This window comes from Diabrotica undecimpunctata, chromosome 3 (genome assembly GCF_040954645.1).
Source record: "Diabrotica undecimpunctata isolate CICGRU chromosome 3, icDiaUnde3, whole genome shotgun sequence".
Lineage (NCBI taxonomy): Eukaryota > Metazoa > Arthropoda > Insecta > Coleoptera > Chrysomelidae > Diabrotica > Diabrotica undecimpunctata.
In genome coordinates this window covers 162,526,706-162,553,515 of record NC_092805.1, presented here as the reverse complement: position 1 = coordinate 162,553,515, position 26,810 = coordinate 162,526,706, and the positions used below count along the sequence as shown (strand labels likewise).

At 32.0% G+C, this 26,810-nt stretch overlaps 1 protein-coding gene across 1 annotated transcript in view; it reads right to left on the bottom strand.

The window, feature by feature from the left end:
• Positions 1-2,705: 2,705 nt before the first annotated feature.
• LOC140437738 (uncharacterized) overlaps positions 2,706-26,810 on the bottom strand; it is a 223,068-nt gene continuing 198,963 nt past the window's right edge. Inside the window, exons 7-14 of the mRNA XM_072527432.1 lie at positions 20,953-21,160; positions 18,758-18,930; positions 17,278-17,469; positions 9,156-9,356; positions 7,887-8,003; positions 7,275-7,820; positions 4,233-4,440; positions 2,706-2,894 (exon numbers count right to left, since the gene is read on the bottom strand). Coding sequence (XP_072383533.1) covers positions 2,890-2,894; positions 4,233-4,440; positions 7,275-7,820; positions 7,887-8,003; positions 9,156-9,356; positions 17,278-17,469; positions 18,758-18,930; positions 20,953-21,160 — 1,650 coding nt within the window. The 3' untranslated portion in view covers positions 2,706-2,889. The remainder of the gene's footprint in view (positions 2,895-4,232; positions 4,441-7,274; positions 7,821-7,886; positions 8,004-9,155; positions 9,357-17,277; positions 17,470-18,757; positions 18,931-20,952; positions 21,161-26,810) is intronic.

The following is a 26,810-nucleotide window of genomic DNA, read 5'->3' as shown; positions in this document are numbered from 1 at the left end:
ATGAGTAGAATTTATTAATGTGTGATAGTATTATATTGTAATGTCCACCGAGTAGCGTTTTTTGAGACCATTTTGTTGTTTTATCTTATCTGAGTGTGCTTTATCAATATTGTTATCTAGTTCTTCTGGAGCTTGGTGTTAGCTGAGATTAGGTCTTCTTCTTCTTCCTATGCCGTCCCCATTAACGGAGGTTGGCGACCAAATTTTTAAAAGCTTCTCTGTCTTTTGCAACGTGGAATAATTCGTCTACAGTCATGTTTGTCCAGTCTCGAATATTTCGCAGCCATGACTTTCTACCTATTCCCTTTTTGCATCGACTCTACCCTGCATGATGACCAGCAGTAGACTATATTTATCATTTCTCAGTATGTGTCCAAGGTATGCAGTCTTGCGTACTTTTATTGAGATTAAGTGGTGTTATATTAATAGCTGAGCTGTGTAATATCTATGAGTCCTCTTTCCTCCGTTGTGTGATAGTGTCATGCATTGGATGCATGATTTGGGGTATTTAGTTTTTCAGTTGTGAAGAGTCTGTTTGAGTATACAGCAAGTTTTTGTTTGAGTGTGTTCATAATTCCATATATTGGTGTTTTATTATTTTGTACTATTTGTTGTATATGTTTGAGTATTTTGCTTGGTCAATTCCCTTTGTTGTATTGTGTTTAAAAAATTTTATTTAAAAAATTCTTTATAAAAGGTATATAATTAGCCTTTCTGGCTACATCACAGAACGTTTTCGGACTAACAAGTCCATATCGGTGCATTTATCAGGTGTACACAAGTGAATCCACTAAATATGTGGGTAAAATTCCTTTAAATGATATTAGATTTGTTATTTATTACATTTTTGCTAAGAAATTCGAATGATGTTAAAGTTTTAAACAAATATACTGCATGGCAACACAAGACTACAAATTGGAGGTTGCCGATCCTGGGACGTAGTCTCTGTACGATAAATACACCTGGTAAATGCACTGATGATGGACTTAGTCCGAAAACGTTCTATGGTGTAGCCCGAAAGCGTCTTTTATAGAGGATTTTTTAGTTAAAATTTTTGTGATTTTTAGTATACAGCCAACTACAGGAATTTAATTTTCCTTGTGGATTCTTCCTATTTGTTTTCGCAGTGTTGCTATGTTATTTTCTAATCTTACTTCGCATTCTGGTTTCCTTGTTTTTGATTATTGTTTATATATTGTGTTAAAGTTTGTTTTGCTGTGATCATTGCTGTATATGCAGCGCTGTTTATTTGTGTATCAACTGGTTCAAGTGTTTAGGTTTCAGGTATTATGGAAGGAATAATCTCGTTGATGGTGTTATATATTGCCGGAAAATATTTTATAGTTCTAAATTTGTTTATTTTAGGTCTTCCATTGGCTTTGATGTTCTGCTAATGCGTGTATTGGCAGAATATATTGGCGTATTTAGTTAACTTTGTGTGTTACTTTCGTTATTATTTTGATCTCTGAGGTTCTGCTTTATGAAAGCAAGGTATGTACATATGTCTCCATTCTGTAATTCATATTTTGGATAATTATCCGTTTGAGTAATTTGATTGTTTGTTTCAGTTAGGTTAATTTGTCTTATCTCTAGTGATTTGTTGTTTGTTCTTTGTTGTTGCCTCGTTATCTTGTTATCTTTTCTGATATTTGAGATAGTTTGTAAAGATGGTATTATTAATATTATCCAGATTTAGCCATACGGCAATTGAGATCTGGTGGGACTCTTTTCGTGTTATCGAGCCTTAGGTGACTTGGTATGCTGGAGTATCTTCCAAAACTTCCAAAACAAATAGCTTTCTGTATGACCTTATAGAGATGTTTATTTAGACCCACCTGTTTTATATTCTCTAGAAGGTTTTTGAGAATAACATCAGAAGTAGATAGAATAGTACTGTCTGGATACTATTCATTCTCCATTATCTCCTGAATTGTATTTCTAGATTTCTGTACTTGGCGATCTTTTCGTTGTATATAACACGCAAATTGTTGATGTTAGGTATCGCCACGTCAGTAAGTGTTGTTTGTCTAGTAAGTTTATTATGTGCCACTGGTTGGTTTGTGAGCACAGTGCGGTCCCAGTATAGCTTGTAGTTGTAATTTTCAAGCATTATTTTAAGGACGTATTGATAATAAGGAAGATGATCTGTATGGAAAAGATCAAATTTGTTACCTAGTTCTTGGTGGATAATTGTTCCTACTGAGTCATAGCGTTCTTTATAATCAGTACCGTCAAACGCCTGGCAGCCCCCAGTAAGATGTTGGGTGGTTTCTTGGGCTTGGCATCCATATCGGCATTTGGACTTAAAGATCTTTAACAATATATTTCAGGTAATTTCTAGTTAAAATAACCTGATCCTAAATGACAAATAGGAAACTCTCAGTCTTGGGAAACATCTTCCCTGACGTCAATCAATAGTTCGATGTTGTATTGTCGACATATGATCTTGCGCATCTGCCTAGTCAGGTGGTTTATGCGCGTTTCTTGTTTCCTCAGTTTAAGCGGCATTGTATCGCCTACTGTTCAAATTGTTTGATATTATTATTATTATTATTTTCACATTATCCTGTATATTATTTCATAATATTTGAAAGAATATAGAATTGATTAACTCTTTTTTTACACAATAGTAATTTCTAAAACACTTTTTCAATATGGACACTTTTTGGGTGGAAAGAATTTTTAAGAATAATTGGAACAACATCTTTAGTTGTATACTTATTTATTTAACATATACGTACATATAAAAAATAACAATTGGCAATAGAAAAAGAGATTTATAAATAATATAAAAATAACAACTTAAGCTATTTATTTTACTAAATAATCGGTTAAAGATTAATATTTGCACTTGGTACTTGGTACACTCCCAAAATGATGTTGACTGGATTAACCTAAAACAAAGAAAGCAATTGAATTAACAAACTATTGAATATGCAGCTCTTGGCAGCTTAAACAACGTCAAATGAAAACATAAATATTATAACTAAAATATATTCTTTATGAAGTATATTTTATTAAGAAATTAATTTAGACTATAAGTAAAAACCCAATGTGTCTAAGTGGTATAAGAAATGCCTGGAAAAATACAAAACGTTGTGGGTTGCAAGTAAAACAGGAAAAACAGGTTGCACGGAAAATGTTGGTTGTCCACTATCGTTGGACTGTAGATCGTACCGTCTGTGGGCCCTTTAAGGCTATGGAAAATGTTTTTCAGAATATTCCTGTCGTTTGGGCTCAGAGACCTTTCTGTGTCCACATTACAACCTGCTATTATGAGTATAAAATGACGTTCGTGTGTTACAATTTATTGGAGCGGGGTGTATTAATTCGTGTAAAAACAAGAATCACTACACCTTGCTCCAAGGCCATCTCTTTTCCCCTTATAGCATTCTGATGGGCGATAGGGTACAATTGTCAGCCAAATGCTCTTCATATGTGACTTCTGTGTACTATAACTACAACATGGTTCCTTACCGGTCAATGCAGGCTAACGTGAGGCGCTTTATTCCTGCTATCTTCTTGTAACTGATCCGCGAATCTGAAATTGCTTGCTCGGGCCTCAAGTCTCCGCTCTGGGCTACACTCAGTTCAGCGACTTGGTGCTCAAGGGTTTAAGACCTTCGTGCCTGGATTTTTTGGTTTTTGTTAATTTTTTTTGTCCGAAGCTGTTTTTTATGTTTTTTGTGGTTTTTTTAAGAATGTCTGGAAAAAATATCTTAATTATTGGGTCTATATAGTGATTATGGGTATCTGCTGTTGATAGAGCTACGAACTCGATGATTCTACAAATTTGCATTTATGTCAGTATCTGTTGTTTGGGATGTTTGTGCTTCCATCGATGGAACGCATTGTACCTCATTATTTCTCGGAATGTCGAACTTGGATGGTTTTCCAGTTTTGCGAATTTAATCCTCGCTTTTTCCACTATCATGTCGGTCACTTTGACTTGTTAGAGTTCTCCGAACAGATGCCTCCTATTGAGGCAAATTTGTATGTAGTGATGAAAGATATTATGATTATATTTAAGGCTACAATAACGCACGATCTCCCATTTTCAATTTACAAACTTGCAATATAATTAGAAGATAAAAGAAATCGAGCTTTTATCAGGAATATTACAATGCATCGAGTAAGCGATTCAAAAAAGCAATATCTATTAAATAAAAAGCACTTATTACGATAAAAATTATCTTAATGATAACTAACTAAAACTAATAATAAAAAATTACCGTAAGTGTTGTTGGACATTCCTTCAACACCGTTAATTTTTTCCTGATTAATATTAATCATTATTCGATTTCCTGCTTTTGACGTCACCTCGTAATCTTCAGTAAGGTCGTTGGTAGATTTTGCAAATTCCTTTGCTAAGTTACTAACAGATATACGGACTGTTCCGTTGCTTTGAGCTCTTATTTGTGGTGTATTTAACAGATCGTCCTAAAAAGATATTTAATAAATTATTTAATAACTAAATTATGAGTTGCTTAGCTATATATTAAAATTGCTTTAGATTTAACTAATATGCTCTCCTGATACTAAATGTTTAATAAAATTTACACAAGCTTTCTGTAAATGTTAATTTTTAAATGGCAATATAACCCTTTGAGACCCTGTGTACATGTGTATGTACATAGCTTTTATTGTTTTGTTAAATACCAACTACTCGCTTATCTATGCCGAAATAGCATTCAGTCACTCAAATATACATTTACGATCCAAATTTTTAACTTCTGCTTCCATCTAGTGGTCAACAGGTAAAGTTGTCAGCGATTTTGTTGTAAAGTGTCGGCTGTTTAGTTGGTAACCGATACTGTTAGTTTTATTTTACGAGAAACTGTTATCTTTTGTGAAACGAAATCGATCCAACTTTTTAAGTGTGATTTATAAGGTAAGTAGTTTTTTATAAAGTATAAAACATTGCCATAAAAACGATAGTTTTGAAATAAACAAACATTTTTTAGATGCACATGAGCATGTACAAGTGGTCTGAAAGCATATTTCTGATTGTACATCTGTATGTACATATGGTCTTAACTTGGGTTTTAACTTAGTATTGTTGATTGCAGATAACATGGATTACAAAAGAAAAAAATATGATTTCGACAACCCAAAACATCTCCAAGAGTTAATTGACCTGATAGAGGACGGTAACGTATCAGAAATAGACAATTTGGAAGTTCCCGGAGGAGAGAGTTCTGACGAGGAGGATGGAATTCTGGATAACTGTGAGAATAAATCTATTATAAGACCAGTGGTTGATGCTTTGACCAGACGTGACACTGAGACACTGGAAGAAGGTGATGGCAGCGAAAATGATAATGAGGAGTTAGGGAGAACTTATGATTCAGACGACAAATATATACCAGATGAAGTTGCAGGTTACTCGGGTACAAAAAAATTAGGAAGTAAAGTATGTTTCTCAGAAAAGGATTGTTCTAAAAAACCAAAACAAAGAGAAATTAAAACAAAAAAGAGAACCGTAGAGTGGACTAAGGCATCGATAGAGACTCCTACATTTACATGGCATCCTACTTCCCCAAATACAAGTCTTACAGAGCCACTGTACCCAATTCAGTATTTTTCGAAATATATTTCAAATGATTTGTTTGAAAATATAGCAACATTTACAAATGTATATGCCTTACAGAACGGAAAAAATTTTAGACCAACTAATGAGAGAGAAATTAAAATTTTATTTGCACTTAATATAATGATTGGAAATTTAAACAAATTTCCCAAAATTAGGATGTACTGGGAAAGAAGCCTTGGTATTAGAATGTTCCTAGATAACATGTCTAGGGACATATTTTTCCAGCTTAGAACATGTTTACATCTAGTGAACAATTTGAAAAGACCAGCAGGTGATACAGATAAATTTTATAAGGTTCGTCCTATCATCGACGCTGTCAGAAAGAGATGTTTACAGCTTGAACTTGAGGAAGTACTTAGTGTTGACGAGCAAATGATTCCTTACACAGCAAAACTTTCCGTAAAACAATATGTGATGGGGAAGCCCTGTCCTTGGGGAATAAAATTATTCGTCTTGTGCGGAAAAAGTGGTCAGGCTTTTTATTTTGTTTTTTATCAGGGTAAATCTACAGAACTGAATGCAGATAATAAAACAAAACATGGATTAGGGGCATCTATCGTTCTTCAATTAGCCAAAAGAATTTCCACCAGTGAAGGCCACAAATTATATTATGACAATTATTTCTCATCCTATGAACTACTTGAAATATTATTGGCCAAAAAAATATATGCTGGAGGGACTCTTCGAATAGATAGATTTTACAAACCTCCTGTGTTACCAGACAATGAAATGCTGAAACTACCGAGAGGTTCCGTAGATGAAGTCGTCAATAAAGAAAAAAATGTGGTGCTAGTCAAATGGTTAGATACAAAGACTGTGAAATTAGCCTCCAATTATGTTGGTGCAGGTAATTTAGACATAGTTAGAAGATGGGACAAGATGTTAACCGACGTGAAATTGTCAAAGATTATAATTATGGAATGGGCGGAGTTGATCTAATGGACCAGATGATTAATTATTACCGAATATTTATTAGATCGCGAAAGTGGATATTGCGTGTTATTATGCACATGATAGACTTCGCTCTCACCAACAGCTGGCTGGAATACAGGAAGGACTGCGACAAATGTAATAAAACCAATAAGGATCTAATGAAATTTCTAGACTTCAGAGTCAGAGTTGCCGAAAGTCTAATAAATATGGGCAATTCAGTAAGTAGAAAACGAGGAAGACCAGCATCTTCATCTCCTAAGCCTTCTATTTCAACATTTAAAAGACGAGGAGAGACGAGACCATTTTTGGAAATACAAACGGACAATTTTGGTCACATACCGGAGTTTGATTCTAAGAAGGAGGCTACTAGGTGTAAAAACACAGATTGTAATGGACGTAGTCATGTGTTCTGTACAAAATGTAAAATACATCTGTGTTTAATTAAGGCTAGAAACTGTTTTGCAGCTTTTCATGAACAATAAATATGTAATAATAATTACTTTGTAGTAAATATATTTTTAGTTTTGAGTTTATATTTAAGACCATATGTACATACATATGTACAATAAAACATTTTTTTTTAAAAAGCGTACACAAGTTTTTGTCATTTTACCTTACTAATTAAAGACTTTTGAAATATAAAAACACATAAGATTTTTTTTTGAAAATAAAAAAGTCAGGTCTCAAAGGGTTAAAGTCTTGAAATATATCCCTAAAGAAAACAGATAGTCAAAAATTAATTTCTTACCATTGATTCGGTTCTTTTTCTTAAATTTGACTTGTTCAACGTTTGGGACAATTCATAAGCCAAATTTCCTGGTCCATTTCCAACGCTCTTCCTCCCCAGAGTTCCGTTCTTCAAAAAATCTAATTTCCTGGGCGGACTTCTCACCGCAGCATACTCCCCAATACTAATATTTACAGATTTGGGTCTTTCCTTTCCAGCTGATGACGCTACTGATCCATTAGACAACTTAGAGCATAAATCCCTCTTCTGGAAATATGTACCAGGTGGTTTTGGTGTCACATGGTTCGGGTTATGCATTTTGAATGATTCTAACGAGTCCATTTCTACAGATTCGTTGACTTGTGCAGGTTTTATAGTAGAGGAAGTAGAAGACAAACTTAATGTGTCATAATCTGGGGTCGGACAAGGAGGAGGTTGATAGCAAGATAGCACGGAACGTTTAATGGGAACAGGTGGGGCTTTGGGTTTTATTTTGGGAGCTGGTGGGGTACTGGAATTGACTGAAGGTGATTGAATTGTAGGAGGTGGAAGAATCTGTGATGGAGGCTGTAAAACAATTGTATCATTATACTTGAAATAATACATGAAAATATTTTTATAAAAATTACTTACAGGTGGTGGTGGTGGAGGTGGTGAAGAAACCTCTTGAGGTCTATTGTTTTCATTACTGGCTAAGTTGAGCAAACGATCTGATAGTTTTTGAGACAATTCCTTGTGGGCAAGTCTCTCCTGAAAATTTATATATTTTTATTTATAATTCTACATTTAAGTTTAACTTAAATGTAGAATTTAGTAGTAAATGTAAAGTTTTCTTTATGTATGCTGGTTATATTAGATTACTAGATATACTAGTTATTAAAAGGGGTTAAAAGGGCAATCAAATTGCAGAAAAATAACAAGACCCCTGGATGTGATGGAATATCCGCAGAATTGTTTGGGAGAAAGAGAAATATCGCAAAAGATATATAAGGTCCTACACAGATTATGGAGATTGGAGAAAATGTTAAAAGAGTAGAATAAGAATATTATCTGCCCAATATATAAAAGATATGAATTACTTCAAGTTATACTGGAAGGAAAAGTACAGGGCAAAAGATCAGTAGGAAGACGCCAGAACTCGTGGCTGAAAGACCTGAGGAGATGGTTCGACCGCTCATCTGCAGAGATCTTTCGCGCAGCAGTTTCCAAAACTACAATTGCCATTTGGATCGAAACCTTCGAAAGGAGACGGCGCAATGAGAAGAAGAAGAATATATAAAAAAGGGCAACCAACTTCTCTGTTCAAACTATAGAGCAATCTCCTTGCTGTATTGTTGATATAAAATATTTACCAGTATACTTAACTATTGACTAAAACCCCTTGCAGAAAAGATCATCGGACAATATTAGGCAGGAATTAGACAAGGAAGATCAACCATCAATAATTTACATAGTGGCTTAGGTACAGATACAACGTGAGATGACAGATCAATTTCAAATAACACAAGGATTAAAGCAGGATTTAAAACTTTGAAATATACAAAATATATCAGGATCCGGATTTCGTGACATACATTAAAACAAGACGGCTGCGTTGGATGGGACATGTAGAAAGAATAAAAGAAGGCAAAATATCAAACAAAATATGCATACAAGTGCCAGTAGGAAAAAGAACAAGGGAAAGATTAAAGCTAAAATACATCGAATAAATAGAAATTGATAAAACTTTTAAAATAAAAAAAATTGGAGAAAAAAATCACGAAATACAATCAGAGCAGAAATGAAAAGAATCCTGGAACAAATTATACCTGAGTTCTTACAAAGTAGATAAATTTTGTTTCACTCATTAAAAGTACATGGTATGGTGTGGTAATCGTAATGTAAAATGGTTTTAAAACCTACCAAAGTGTCTTTTCCTAAGACGGAATTAGATTTTGTACAATCCAGACTAGAGGTTTTGAACATTTTTTGATGAGCCTGTTTAAATTCGTTCATGAGTTTGGTGTGCTGAAACTGTTGGTCAGAACTGAGTCCCCTAAGTAACTTTTTTTTCTGTAATTGTTCATCGATCGACGTGTCTTCTGGTGGTTTTGTTGCTTTTTTCTGTAACACAAAAATCAGTAAATACTTTATACAAATTACCTTAACTTAATTTAAAAAGATGGCTAACGAATGCCTAATATGTCTTTAGTATTGCTAAAAATATGTAATTTTATTGGTACCGTTAATCAACCAGTTTAGAAGGAGAGCTAGCTCGATTGGGCTAACATTTTCTACAACGGGATAACCTATCCAAATACATCCAAAGAATATCTGTGGATAAGTTTGTGTTAGACCAATGTTTCCAAAAATTTCTTACATCGAGGACCCCTTTTGATAAAAAAATTAGTTGGCGACTCCCAATCATCATACACAGTTATTTGCCATTTAATAACATTGACAAATCAAAGGGAATATCTAAGATTTGGTAAAGTTGTTTAATAGAAAAAAATGTTTTTACTTGCGCCATCTATGAGCCAGTTACACAATTTCTTTCTTCTTACGTTTTCCTTCTGTATTTAACCAAGAGAAGACGCAACATTAGTTCCTAGATTTTTATTACGTATGTTTTGTTCTCTTTACTATTTTATTAAACATGGATAAATTTTTAAAATGATCGTTAGAAACGTCTACGTCTGGAAATAAAAATAATAAACGGAAAATACTAGGTGGTCTCATAAGTAACCTCTTATATATATATATATATATATATATATATATATATATATATATATATATATATATATATATATATATATTCGGTTTTTTATAACGTCTTACGACGTTGTCCGACTTCCAAACGCCACTGTATTCTGTCTTGAGTTAGGTCTTCGTCCAGATTTCGAGCGCTAATCGCTTTCCTAACTCCCAGGTTCCAGCTCTGTGGTGGTCTTCCTTGTTTCCTCTTCTCTGGGGGTTGCCACATCATCGTTTTTTTAGGCAATCTTTCGTCTCCCATTCGGCTCACATGCCCATACCATATGAGCTGTTTTCTCTCAATATCCTCAACTATAGTGCCCTCTATACCCATTTGTTGTTTTATCACTTCATTCCGTATTCTGTCGGCTCTTGATATTCTCATCGATCTTCTGATGGCATCCATTTCCGTGCTTCGACCTTTTTCTTATATTTTTCGGTTATTCTCCATGTCTCAGCTCCTAAAGTAGGCTAGTTTTAACCATTGTCTCATAGATGTTCCATTTTCTTTTCTTTGATATTTCTTTACTCCATAGAATTCCGTTCAAACATGTTATAGCTCTTCGTGCTTGTACAATTTGATGTTCTATTTCTCGTTCGTCTTTTCCACTACGGTCGAAAATGACGCCCAGATATTTATATTCGTTGCATGGATTTATTTTTTGATTGTCATCGATATCGAGTTGTTCTGCTTCAGCTCCAATTGAGAGGTATTTTGTCTTTTCTAAATTGATATTTAATCCCCATTTCTGGTATTCTTCAATTAGTTTTCTAAGCATGTATTCCATGTCATCTTTGTCATTTGAGATTACCATCTGATCATCTTTAAACTGTAAAGTATATATGTAATCCTGATCGTTCAATTGTATACCCATTCCTTTGACTTTACTTTTCCATTGTTTTAAAGCTACAGAGATATAAATCTTAAATAGAGTCGGAGAGATACAACATCCTTGTCTGAGACCCTTAGTAACTGCAAATTTTTCAGCTAAGAGGTTTCCGAATTTCATTTGGGAGTTTGAACCATAATATAGATCTTTGAGAGCACTAACCAATGTTTGATGTATGTTTGATGTGCCCAGAACTTCCCATAGTTTATTTAGCGGGACTGTGTCATATGCCTTCTCAAGATCTATAAAAGTCATATGTAACTCTCTATTTGTCACAATTTTCTTTTCCATAATTTGTTTAAGACAGAAGATGTTATCTGTACATGAACGACCTGCTCTAAATCCTCCTTGTTCTTCGTCTTCAGACGATTGATAATCTTCCTCTATCAGGTCCCGTAGTATTCGACCGTATAGTTGACTCATTGAACTTGTGACCGATATCCCTCTATAGTTTTTACTATAACTATACTATAAGTAACCTCTTTTGAAATTAAAAACATGTTTTTCCAAAATTTTTTTTATTTTATTTGATATATGTATCTACTTTTAGCTCAATACAAGGATTCCAGCGATGTTCCGTCCGAATGATACGATTCTTGAACTCTGAACTCTTCTTCAGCTCCTCAAAATAGGTGTTTGTTTCGTTTCGATTTAATTATCTCTTCGTTTGAGCTGAATTTTTTATTTACGAGCCATACGATTCTTGCAAAGTTTATTTATTTAACGCCTTTATACAAACTGAGTCCATTTGCGGCAAAATACAAAAATTTTATGCGAGAGCTGCACTCTTCACCTTCAAAACACATTTTGATTTTTGTCGATAGGACAGTCTTATTAAAAATATCGAATTTTTACCGTCGAGTTGATACAAATTTTATTTAACATTGATTTCGCGCGCGTAAGTAACATTCAAAATCGCCTGTTGATTCAAGCGTTGTTTCTAAGAAAACGGTTCATTCCACACAAAAAGTGCTAATAATTATTTATGTTTAAAATTATCTCAGGTACATTTTTTATTTGAAATATTTTTTCCTGGGGCGTACAGATTCTTAGTAAAACTATTTTTTCCGTTTTTACTCCACTACAAAGAGTTGTTTTAGGGAGAAGCCGGGGGGTAAAAGTAGTAAACGTTTTTGCATCTTTTTGGAGTCCCAAAATTGACATTCTCAGCAAAATTCAGCTTGTTTGTATGACTTTTAGAGGTAAAGTGGCATTTTTGTCTCTGAGGACTGGAGTAATGAGTGACATTAAAAATATAGCCGAAACAAATTGGAAGTATGTTGCACAGGATAAAAATCAATGTAGAAGGTTGGGAGAGGCTGTCCAAAAATTGACGATATAAGGCTAAGAAGAAAAAGATAAAGAAGTTAAATATATTTCAAATTGTAAGATTGCACACTGCTTCTCATGAGACTGCTTTGACTCTGCCAACTCTTCTCTATGCCCCCTTTCTATATGCCATGCAAGCTGCTGATAAATTGAATAAACTAATTATTTATGTACCCATTAAAATTGTTATAAAAAACACTAAAACTATTAAAAACTTATTTTCTAATTCTAAAATATACATGGACAATATTAGAGTCTACAAGACTATATAAGAACAAATCAATTATTTCGTCAAATTAGCTGTTCTTTTTAAAATCGTTTAACTTCTTGCAAAGTTTAATCCCCATTTCCGCCATATGCATTCGTTGTTCTTCTTTCTTTATTAAAGTTTAACATTTAGTTCCATTAACACAGTTAAAGGATGGCAAAGCGGCAGGTCCTGATAATATACAGAACTATTCAAACTAACGAACAATGAATCAATAGCATTAATCTTAAAGATATTCAACAACATATACAACTCTGGAGAAATACCAACAGAATGGCTGAAATCTGAGGTTATTGCACTACCAAAAAAACCAGGAGCCAAAAATGCGAAGATTACCGTACTATAAGCCTCATGAGTCATCTCCTAAAATTGTTCCTAAAGATAATTCATAAGAGAATCTACAAGCTGTGTGAAAATCAAATTTCCCCCAACCAGTTCGGGTTCCCAAATACTGTTGGTACTAGAGAGGCTTTGTTCTCAGTGCAAGTCTTATTCCAGAGATGCAGAGACGTCAACTACGACGTATAAGTATGTCTGGTTGATTACGAGAAAGCGTTTGATCGAGTATAGCACGCCAAGATAATGCAAATACTAAAAGAAGCAGGAATCAGACAGCAAATCTTAGAGTTGAAGGTGAACAAACTGACTATGTCAAAATCATCCGTGGAGTGAGGCAAGGCTGTATTTTGTCTTCTCTAATCTTTAATCTGTACTATGAAAGAATATTTATCGAAGCTTTGCATGAAACTGAAAAAGGTATTCTACTAAATGGTTACCGGCTAAACAACATCAGTTATACAGATAATACCATAGTATTTGCGGACAACTTAGAAGACCTACAAGTTCTTTTAAACAAAATCACGTATTACAGTCAACAATATGGACTGAATATAAACGTTAAGAAGACAAAGCTTATGATAATTAGCAAAAAAATGATAACAGAAGGTCAACTCTACGTCAACCAATCCCCTGTAGAAAGAGTGACGCACTACAACTGTAGCGTTTTAAATTTGTTAATATTTAATATCTATATAACAATATAAATTCTGTATAAAGTTTTGTAGCCCGCCCGTATTTTGTTTATTTCGTTAGTACGCATTAAAAATTACCAGGAAATCTGCGTTTGTCTTTTAAAAGGGAATGTAAAAACGATCGATAATATAACAAGTTTTGTATTCAGTTTTCAAGATTTTTTTGTCGCTGAACAACGATTTGTTTACATTCAGGTCCCCCAAATCTCTGAATACATTGTGAGGTAGAGGAGTCAATATAATGCGTGTTAATTCTTCATATTGGAAAGTAGTTTGTTTGAGGGTCGCTTTGTAAAATAGTTGAGGCCTGTTTTAAAAACAAGAAATTTATGTTATGGACGTAAGAAGGGTCGCCCACACCAGTATTAGATTTAGGTCAAAAGGGGAATTTGTTTTGCGTTGAATTTGGTAAAATGTAAGGCATTAGGGAGTCAAGCAAGAAACTTCAGAGTAGATAGATGTTTGGGCCATTTTGAATCGCGAGTCGATTCAAATTTCTTTGTGTAATGTCCTAAGACCGGTTAAGGTGATAATACTCTTTGCATAATGGCAGCTTAGAACAGAGTAATCACCATAAGATTTGTGCACCGGAACTGAAGAAATTTTGTAAAATGATTACATAGAATGTCCCCGTCGACAGCTTGATTTCCTCCACCAAGTTCCTGTTTCAATCGTTCCTGCCTAAGTATGGAAATGGTTTTCTTCTGTCCAATTTGAGAGTTTTGTCCTTTGCAGCTCCAATCCCAGAGATAGTAGCAAGTTTTTTTTGAAAGTTAAGTGCTAAACAGTGAAATTAAGGTAACAATTAACATTTTAAATTTTAAAGTAAAGACAGACATTTTTTTGATAATTATTAATAATTGCTTTCATTAAAATTTAAAAGGATTTGTAATAAATAATAAATTGTAAATTTTATGGTTTAACTTAGCTGTCATTTTAATTGTTTTTTTTTTTTTTTAATTTAATGTTAACATATGACAGATAGCTTTATTTGTTTCGATATTTATTTGTTTTGTTTGTTTTAAACAAAGGTTAATTTCTGTGCGGTAACATTTGTAAGTTTTTGTAGTATCTCCAACCCCTTTGTAAACTGAGTTTGTAAACGGACACATGTAAGTTTTTTTTTATTCTGTATTTGGCAACTATTTATATAGTATATTTTTTATGCCATTTATATGTTGATAACTATTTGTATGAAACAAAAATAAACGTTTTGATTTGTTTCTCTGATCCATTTTTGTTTTTATTTTAGAAAATCTCCTAACCTTTTTGTATGTTTACTTTTTAGGAAGGAAGAAACCTTCTTTCCTCCAGCAGGAAGTTTTCTCGAAGCGGCGTCCCTTTTAAATAGCTAGAGGTATTTCTTCTTGTCTTTTTTTGCCCATTTGTTCAGGAGATTTATGCAAGTAACCCCTTTGTTTCATTTTTTTGTGTAGATACCCCAATCCTTGCCATTTATTTCAACTTATCCACGATCCCAGCTCTCCAACAACCTTCTGAGTGCCGTTCGCATACGTATCGATTTGTTTTGCTTGCCCTATCTTCGCCCCCATAGTTTCTGTCCCCAATTTTCTACCCCTATGTTCGTACCCTGAGGTAGGCAAAATATATTTCGTTACACAACTACCTCGGCACCATAATAAATGAATAACGGACCAACAACCAGGAAATTAGTGCACGCATCGGAAAAGCTAGATGCACCTTCAATCAAACGGGGGCCTTCTTAAAGAGTTACAATCCCTCTCTTGATACAAAAGTAAGAATGCTGCGATGCTACGTCTTCTCTGTCGTGAGAAACTGAAAGCATTTGAGATGTGGCTATATTGGAGAATACTTAAGATCCCGTGGACTCACCGAATTACAAATGAGGACGTCCTCAGAAGAATGAATAAGAACCGAGAGCTACTGACCATCATCAAATCTCGAAATTTACAATTCTTCGGACATATTATGCGAAATGAATCCAGATATGCTCCTCTTCAAGCCATCCTGCAAGGAAAAATATTTAAAAAAGGTGGTCAGAAGAACATCTTGGTTAAAGAACCTCAGAATCTGGTTCAATACAACATCTCTGCAGCTTTTCGGCGTTGAAGAAGAAGAAGACGAAGACGAAGAAGACGAAGAAGAAGAAGACGAATTCAGTTCCATACATCATAGCCAATCTTACAGTTTTGCACAATTTACACTTCAGTTTCACTAGAATCTTTCTATACTCGACAATATAAGACATCACACCACTTGCTTTCTTCCACTTCATCCATCCCATCTTAATTCTACTGCATGCACCTCCATATTATTTTCCCATAGCTCTGTAATACAAATCCTAGAAAACATTACTTTACACATTTCACATTCATTTCACTATAAAAAGTTATTATTTTATTTATTGTAATTCCAACTTTAAATGAACATTTCAAATAGTCCGTTTCTGTTCTACTAAGATTTTTTCTCAAGACCTTGTCCCCGCAGTTCCAGCTTTTGTTCTAAATCTCTTTCAGTATTTGGTGCTAACATTACATCATTAGCATACATTAAGCAACAGGGAATGTTAAGGCGTGTACTGACTTAAGCAAGTTTATTCCGAACGCTGTGCAAAAATGCTCTCAGGTCTGTACGTATGCCCACAAAAGTTAACACGCTCGAATGCATTAAGTCAGTAGACATTTTCTGGAGGATATCAAGGTATATTTACGCGTCAATTTGCTCAGTTTGGACGGTGTTTGTAAATGTCGCGGATGTGCCAGTACACTGTACAGATTAATTTTAGTTAAAAATTGTTTTATTCCACGTTTTTTCTGTGTTTCTGTGCACTTGCTATTCTGATCCATTTCCTTAATAACATCTTGTATAAAACTAAACCGTCGAACAACCGGAGCACGCCTACGCGTACAATAATTGGGGTAAATCAACATCCCTTGCACAAACGTGTATGCGCACACAGCATAAATGTAAGTAAATTTGCTAAGTAAAGTCAGTCCGCGTCTTTACCCCGTAGTTTTGCTGTTATATAATCCAACACTAACGAAAACAAATAAAGACTAAGTACCGAGCCTTGCTGCAATTATACTTATACTAGAAAGTTTCTTCCACACCTGTCCTATACTAATTATTACTCTCACATACATATATGTCTTTACTGTCCGGTAACTTCTTTCTCATTGAGCGCCCAGCACGTAATTTTTCAAGGAACTTTTTATAAACTTTCTTAACTGTCGAGTAACTGCTTAATATGTTTATTTAAAATATTCCCTAATCAGCGCATCGTCTCTCCAGCTGAATGCTAGTGTGAATCAATTAAATTTTACGACTTTTTCGTCTGGGAATGTAGGGAGTATCGAATCTCATATTATTAATGTTATAATTGCGTAGATATAGACAGTCGAATGTATACCACCAAAGCAAACTGTATTAAATAAAACTTTTGTTACATAAAAGTCACATTTGTGTATTTTAATACAAAAGTAATTTTTTTTTGTAATAGAAATTTAATTTTGTGTTTTTTCAAACCAGGAATCTCTTTGCAAAAAGTAACCGAGCGAAATTCCTAACGTTACAATATCTATTAGCGTTTGTTTTTTTTATTCCTGTATTGGTAATAGTATAAAAAGATCTCTAAGCTCACTTTAGCTGAAGGTGAAAAAAAGGGAAAGGTGGAAAAGGAGACAAAAATAGTTTTTATTCAATTATTTAGAAATTCAATAAAAGCGAAATACGATTCAGCTTTTCGGGTTTAAATCGTATGCAGGTAGTTTATTTTGCTTATTAATTACCTCTGATCTCCTTTTAAGCTCCATGGATATTGCCGATGACAAACTACTGCTAGCTGCACTTGTGAGACTGGCCTTACTTGCTAAACTACTACTAGACGAACTTTTAGCTAGTTCGTTTACCACACAGAGACCGTCATCTTCGTCACTTCTATGCACTTCTACAACTACTTTACTGTCTGTTCTTTCTGGCATCTACAAGAAAATATAAGTACATAAATAATAACCTAACAATTCATAATTTTGTAATTCATAAAGTTTGTATTTACATATGCTAATGTGATATACAAAATTATCCATAACAGAATTTACAAAAAATGCGAAGAAGATATGGGTCCGGAACAAATTGGCTTTCGAAACGGTAAGGGAACTCGAGAAGCTTTGTTCAGTTACATTGTTCTCATGCAAAAGTGTCGGGATCAACAAAAAGATGTCTACTTGTGCTTTATAGATTATGAAAAGGCTTTTGACAAAGTCAAACACGATCAGCTAATAGAATGCTTGCAAAAAAAAGAATCTGGATCCAAACGATATTAATAGAATACGTGAGCTCTACTGGAACGAAAACGCCTCTTTCAGAATGTTACTGAAACCATAAACATCCAAAGAGGAGTTAGACAAGGTTGTATACTATCACCATTATTATTCAACTTGTACTCAGAGGACATCTTTTCACATGCTCTAGATGAAGCACAAGAAGGAATAAAAGTTAATGTAAAAATCGTGAACAATATCAGGTATGCTGATGATACAGTACCGATTGCTGGCAGTGAAGAAGAACTACAAATTCTGTTAACCAAAGTAGTACGAGAAGGAGACTCATACGGCCTTAAGGTGAATGTAAAAAAAACCAAAACAATGGTAATTTCAAAAAAAAACACACACCAGTTCTAGTTGAACAAGTGAAAAAGTTTAAGTATCTAGGCTGTTGGATACATGAAACCTTAGACCAAGAACAAAAGGTTAAATGTAAAATAGAACAGGCAAGAAACACCTTCTTAAAGATGCGACAGTTACTCACTACCCGTAATCTTGATTTGTCCCTACGATACCGCATGATAAAGTGTTATCTATATAGTGTACTATAACACGGTGTGGAAGCTTGGACGTTAACAGTCAGCTCGTTACGACGTTTAGAGAGCTTTGAGATGTGGGTATTTCGTCGTATGCTGAAAATTCCATTGACCGACCGCGTTAGAAATGAAGAAGTTTTAAGGCGTATGAATAGAGAACGTGAACTCACAGAAATTGTCAAGAAGTATACTAATTAAAAGTTCTATGTCCTTAGTAACAACATAAACTAATTGATTTATTTTACTTTAAATGAATGTGTATAGACAAATAATGACAGCGTTGAAAAAAATTTTGTTGTTTTAGGCCTAGTTTTTCCTCGTATGTCAATACATATACACAACATTTTGAAAAAAGGATATCCAAAGAAAAAAATAAGAATAATGAGAATGTTATCGTTCCCTAAACTTACTTTGTGGTCTTCCAATTGGGAAATATTTTGTTCGAGCTTATTTGCAGCGTATTCTAAGCCATTATTTTTGATGGTAGTTCCACTTTCAGTAACATTGATAATGGTTGGTTTGTATACACTTTTTTCAGTTGGTTCCTCTTCCCAGTCTGGTAAATTCCAACTATTGGCAAAACCTACAACATAAATGTAATTAGCTACTAATAAGAATAAAAATAAAATAAATTGGAATTGCTTTATCAAACTATCAACGTCTGATTTTTGAAAATCATTAATTTACAAGCCTTTAAATTAAAGTCCTTGGGGGGCCTCAATCTTTTCAAGTTTCCTGTGCCATATTTTAGATGATTTTTTTTTATTCTATTTTGCGAGCTATATTGCTTTCAGTTATTATTAATTTTTATTCTGTAATTTAGGATATTCTAACACTAATGCCATAAAATGGTTATGCTACTCTTGTAGTAATTCTTACCGTTAATTTTACCTTGTCTAACTTGGCTGCACCATTTTGATGAAGACCAATATGTCAGAAATACGTTTTTTTTTTCATTCTCACTAGTTCTAATATTACTAACAAAAAATGGAAATCTAAAAATATTTAAAATTTTCGAAAAGAAAGCTAGGAAATATGGATTGAGTATTATAATGGATGAAAAACAATGTATATGGAAATGGGACAAAATTTAATTCAAACAACACATTTAAAAAAAATACCTAAGACGTACCTAAAATACCGTTCTCAACATGTAAAGGAATTTGAATATCTAAAGGTTGAAATTCTCTAAAACCTCTAAAAATTACACGAACAAGCTAAAGAGTTTTGCTGAGAATGATAATTTTGGGACCACAAAAAGATGCAAGAAACTTTACAACTCCTACTCAGGGGCTTGCTAAAACCCTCTTCGTAAAGAGATGGGAAACGAAAATATCGGTTTGCCAAGAATCGGTGTGTATAAAAAAATGTTTCAAAACATTTTTGAACCGTAAAATGAACTGTTTACTCAGAAAAAACGCTTGAAACGACCGCTGATTTTGAATCTCAGTTACGCGTAAGTCTAAAGTATTTTCCCAAGTAGACATCTACCCACGAGAGGGTAGATATATTGAAGTAAACATTCTAGAATCTTAATGTATTGATTCCTCGACTGAAGGAAGAATCGTATTGAATTTAGAATCAACAGATCTTCTTCATCCTATATTTTCATGTCTTTTTTTTTTGCTTCAAGGAAAATACTAAAGAAAAAGTTATAAAATCTTGAAATTTGGTACATTCCTTTTACTAGATGTAAGGAACAACTCTATTAAATTTTGGATTCTCTTTAGCTCACATTCGTATCTTATTTCTTTTTCTTTAGAAATAAGTTCCAAAGTATTGAAACTTACCAATGTTTCTTATGGTGTAAAAATGGATCCTATTGAATTTTAATCAAGTGTTCTTATTCTTCTTATATTCTTATGGCTTTTCTTTTTCTGGAAGTAAAAATTGAGAACTTATTCGGAACAAATCCATTAAAACTGTTTAATGCATTTAATCGGGGATCGATGGTGTAGTTGCAGTTTTTTAAGTTTATTCAAGTGCATTATTTTATATACTAATGTTACTTTTTTATTTTTTTTTATTTTCAAAGTCACATATACTTCAACTGAAGCAATCAACAGCAAACAACTGCCTGCAGTTGCCTAGAAAGACTTTTACGTCACGTCCGCTAATATTTTTATCAACGCAAAGCTAAAACACCATGCAAGCAATTTTGCGATCTCTCAGCGAGGCTTATGACTTATCAGAATGTCTTAATCTATATCGTAAAACAAATTGGGTGAAGGGAATACTGAATGACCAAGGAATAAGATGAATAACGAAGGAAAGAGAAGTACTGATTATTTATAAATGGAAATGTTTCTACTTGTATCAGACTACTGTATCTACTATAATAATTATTTTTTTGAAAGATATTTTTCAACTTTTATAAGGGATAAAAAATATCAATTTCTCAAGCTAATAATAAAAGTGAAGATTCTTAGAAGCAAATAAACAGAAGATTGGTTAGAAAATTGCAGAAATAATTATATTCCACAAATAGTTAACTGATTAAAGGTGTTACATTCTAAATTATTATTAATTATGAATAAGACCATACATAGCTTAACTACAGATACAAAGCTTCGTAAAATCTACAGTACAAAAAGTATCTGCTTACTTCTTTGATTTAACCTCTCTTCTGTATGTTGGTTTTCTTCTTTAACTATAGACAACCGTTTGGGATCTCCCCATGATGAGCTTTGATCTTCAGTAACTGAACTTGCTGAACTGTTGTAACCACTCGACTCGCCAGGGAATAGTTCTGAGGCTGCTGCTTTTCTTATCAGAAGGTCAAGTTGTCGAGAAGTTTTCATGAGGTTTACAGCCTGTAACAAATAAATAAATATTTAAGTAGAATACGATATATATATATATATATATATATATATATATATATATATATATATATATATAATTTAACGTGATTATTTCGACCAAAAAACAATTTATAAATATGTTGGAAATATCGGGTATGTGGTCTATATTAAATAAAAAATCTTTCTTTTTTCTAAAGCTCAATATTTCGCCATTTATTTGATGGCTTCATCGGGAGTAACTGTAAAAAACAAACATTTCAAAACACTGACGTACACTTAGATTTACAATACTTACAGAAATTAAAAGATTATACACATAAATAAAATTAATACTAAAATTATTAACTATTTTAGTATTTATTTTATTTATGTGTATAATCTTTTAATTTCTGTAAGTATTGTAAATCTAAGTGTACGTCAGTGTTTTGAAATGTTTGTTTTTTACAGTTACTCCCGATGAAGCCATCAAATAAATGGCGAAATATTGAGCTTTAGAAAAAACAAAGATTTTTTATTTAATATAGACCACATACCCGATATTTCCAACATATTTATCAATATATATATATATATATATATATATATATATATATATATATATATATATATATATATATATATATATTGTTATGATGTGTTTTTTGTTTGAATGATGAGCAATGAGTATTTTTAATATTATATATATATAGGGTTTTTATCGCGGTTCTCAAAGAATTAGCTTGTAAGTACTTTTTTAAATTATCTTTATTATAACTATTATGAAACACACATATATATCTAACCTAGTCAATGTAAATTTAAAATAAACTATCTTTAAACTGATATTCTTATAAAAACTAATTAAATTCTATAGACAATCTAAAATTTAAACAAACTATCTTCAAAATTGAAATTGTTATGACACTAACTAAATTATATTAACAAAATTTTGTACCTTTCTTTCACTGAATGCCTAAATGAACTGTTTTCAACTAAGTATATAGATTCTAATCACCACTGAATGTCTTCGTACTTCAGTTATCCTTGTTTTTTGTGAAATTACTTTTTCCAATTATCAGCTTCTACCAATTTAATATATAGTTTTCTTCACCAGCATGTATACACCACCAGCAAACAGCATTTATATTTATTCTTTTCAATATACCAATATCCAATTATTATAAGTTGATTTATACTAATCTCCAACCATAATATAATTTAATTTCTTCCAATATACTTTTTTTAATCTTCAATAATTATTTGTGTATAATTATAAATGTGCATTAAATTATATGCATAATTTTTAATCTTCATTTAACTCACTATATTAAACAATTTGACTATTTGTACCTGATTCACTGATTCCAAATAACTTTCATATTTCTTACTAAACTTTTCTGACTGACTTCTTGAAAATTTTGTACAATTTACTTCACTAACTAACTTTCATAATAAACTGCTTGACTTCTGACTAAAAACTTCTAAAAACTTCTGAACAATTGACTTCACTAAGTAAATGTATCTATCTTCTAACTAACTTTCATGATAAAACTGCTAAAAACTGCCATCTTGAATCCAAATCACGGGTATTTATATGTTTTTTGGATTTCTAGAACCATCTCGTAAGATATCATGTTCCAATTTGTTCTATCAAATACTTGTCTGAATTTTCTGGAACAAACCATTTCGCAAACATGGCCATCTCCGGAGATCCAGAGAATTCCATTCTTTTCTATTAATAATTTTGTTGACATTTAGGCTTTTCAGATCAGAATATATAATTAAATTAGTAACTAACACTCTAATTTAATAAAATACACATTTCAAACAATATATTATTATAATAACCCCACTTATATTCGTATTATGATTCTTAATTTGACACTTGGAGTATGTATAGTTGGTTGCCTAGGCACATGGCTCACTTAAATCTATTTACAAAATTAAAATTACTAAATAAAACTTTTTACAATTATTATATGCTAATTTATTAAAAATGCCCTCACATAAATATATTTTTATTAAATTCTCTAGTATATAACTTATTTAAAACAACCAAATATCTAATATTATGTAGTATATAACTTATAAATTATTTTCTATAAACCCTAATCGTCACAATACCCCAAAAATAATATTTAAAATAAATAATTTACTTATTATTTTTTTAAATATTAATTTTCTCATACCTTATTAAATTTAATAAATCAAATTTTTTTTTTTTATTTATTTAAAATGTGTTAAATACATCCCTGTTCGCTGTCTATGTCAAAACAGAGAACAACGGATCACAGTTCGGCTATTCTATGGTCAAACTGTCATGTCAAATGGAGAATGGATTTTATCAGAGAATAAAATATAACCTTAATTAAAAATATAATGGATATTGTGTTCTGTTTATTTATAGACAAAATCTAGGAATTATTTCCATTCAAAATAACTTTCATCAATATAAATTGGTAAGTTTTTCCACTTTATTATATTAGAAAGACATTTTTATAGCAATTATAGTATCGAATTTTGTGTCTAACCCCAAATTATGATTTTTAGGGTACAAATTAATTTCCATATGTACAAAATTCAACAAGTATGATGTCAAATTTATTCACAACAAAGAAATCTACCATCTATCTATGAAATGGATCTATCAGTAAGTTTTTTTTTTTTTTAATTCTTTGTTTAGTTGACATATTGGGCATTGGGTAGTAATTTCTTTTGCTATACTTATGTCATTCTTTGCAAAATAATTGTCCCTAAACAGCATCCATAGCTTTCTTGAACCAATATGCATATAATTGTTATGTAAATTTTTCAATATTTTCTTTGCTAAAGTTCTAGTTATTACATATACTTCTATGCCATTTATTATTTTATAATATACCCCATCTTTCCTAAGGACTTTTTGTTTTTCACTCAAATTGATCTGATCTCTTATAATTTCTTCTTTAGAATATAATCCAGTACTTTCTACTAATTGATTTAATCCAATTTTTATTGTTCGCTGCCCTTTTTGTGGTGTATTTTCTAACCTTGATAAAGCATCTGCCACTATATTGGATTTTCCAGAAATGTATTTGATTTCAAAGCAGTATTCACTAAGTATTAGACTCCACCGATGTATTCTACTGTTTCCATATTTGTTATTTAATATAGACGTTAAAGCTTGGTGATCTGTTTCTATTGTAAATTCATTACCCAACAAATAAAATCTTAATTTTGTGACACAGTGTATTATACTTGCTAGTTCTAATTCTGAAACTGAGTAACCCTTTTCATGTGGCTTTGTGATTCTTGAAATGAATTGTATTGGGTATTCGACCCCATCATGTATTTGTAATAATACCCCTGATAATCTCTCTATTGATGCATCTGTTCTTAATATGAATGGCTGTGTATAGTCAGGATAGTATATTTTCAAATTTGACAGAAAAATGTTTTTAATCTCTTGGAATGCTAGTTCTCTTCTCTGATCCCATCTCCATTTTACACCTTTTCTCAGTAGTTCAAGTAATGGAATTTCTTTTATACTTAGATCTGGTATCATCCTTTTATAATAATTAATTATTCCAATGAATCCTCTTAAAGTTCTTAAATTGTGTGGTGTTTTATATTCCTGAATGACTTGTGTCCGTTCTGGATCCATTTCGATTCCCTTAGTGTTAAGTTTATAACCTAGATATATGACTTCTTTTTGAAAAAATGTACATTTTTCTTGATTTATTTTTAGTCCAACTTTGTCTAATCTATTTATTATAATTTTTAGGTGTTTCTCATGATCTACAGCCGTTTTAGAAAAAATTAATATATCATCAATGTAGTGAATTACAAAATGTTCATATTGATCCAAAATATCATGAAGACATCTACATAGAGCACTGCAAGATGATTGAAGTCCAAATGGTACTACTTTGAATTGATATACTACTCCATCTATCTGAAATCCTGTATACTGTCTACTTTTTCTTTCTAGAGGTATTAACCAAAAGCTATGCTGTAAATCAATTTTAGTGAAAAATGACATTCCTGTAATTCTTCCTAATATTCCATCTATACTCATTGGTGCTTCAAATTGCTTTTCAGTAATCTTGTTAATATTCCTTGCATCCAAACATAACCTGATTTCACCTGATCTTTTTCGTACTACTACTATGGGTTTAATAAAACGTGTGTCTGCCTTCTCAATGATCCCATCTTCTAACATATTATTAATTGTTTTGTTTACTTCTTCTCTGTATTTATATGGTATTGGGTATGATTTTGTTTTAAAATCTTTTTCTTCTTTAACTTTTATACTATGGATATAATTTTGTGCAATTCTATTTTCTTTATTGACAAGTCCCTTGTGTTGCTGCAATATGGAAATGACTATTGATTTATATTCTTCAGGGCAATTTAAAACTTTCATTATATCTTCTTCTTTACAAATAAAATTATTCTTCATTATGTACTCATTATTCCTTGCTTCCAATTTTACGCACTCCGCCTCGTAGGCATCCATCTGCTTAAAATTTCCATTCCTTAAATATTCACTACAATAATTATTCTTTACATTCTTCTGGGACATTTCCCTATCATCAAAATACATTTCTTCTTCATAAACATCATTATTTTCTTTTAATAATATCCTATCAACTCTTATTCCTTCTTCTACCTCATCTTTCTGCATAAATTTAATTATTTGCCCTTCCAAAGTTACCATTTTTTCTTCAAAATCTATCTTTACTTTCTTCTTTTCCAATTCATTATTTCCCATTAATATATCAACACATAAATCCTTGACAATAAATCCTTGCATATTAATTTCTTTATTAAGAATATTAATTTTAAAATTGGCTAGTTTATCAATTTCACCCAACTTCTTATTATTTGCACCAATAATTTTAATTTTTGGAATCTTTATTATATCTGATAGTTTTAATGTATTAAAAATAAAATTCTCCGAGACTAAAGTACTTTCTGAACCAGTATCTATCATAATTTTAATCATTTTATTTTTGGCCAAAGCATTTATATAAATTAAATTAATAGATTCAATAATTTTCTCTTCATCTAAAGAAATAAATTCAGAAGGTTTTTCATAATAGCAATGGCCTAACTTGTAATTCAGAAAGTTTACTGCACAAAATTTTGATTATTAGAATTGTCAGATTGTATCTGACCACTTGGATCTGATGTCCTATGTCTTTCCCTACTATGACTTCTACTCACATTTTCTTGCCTTGTACTATTTCGTTCCCTGTCTTTGCAGCTTCTATTCCTTCGAACACAATTTACCTGTCTGTTATAGTTAGGTCGCTCTGTATTTCTTCTATTGTTAAAATCTTGTCTATTATTATTAGTACTGTTATTAAAATGTTGTCTATTATAACTAGTATTATTTTTAAAGTTCTGTCTATTTGGATTAGTGTTAGTATTATTAAAATTTTGTAAATTATCACCATACCTAGTATTATTGTTATATGATTGTCTATATTGTTGATTATCATTTTTATTATATTGAAAAGTATTGTTGTTTTTTCTGTTGTTATTATTACTTGTCATATTGCCTCTTTGTATTCTTTGAATAAAATTAATAAAACTATCTATTGTTTGAATATTTTGTACAGTTACGGTTTGCACAACATCAGCATCAAAATGTCTAGATACATTTAAGACTGTTTCATCCTCTCTAAGTGGTGGT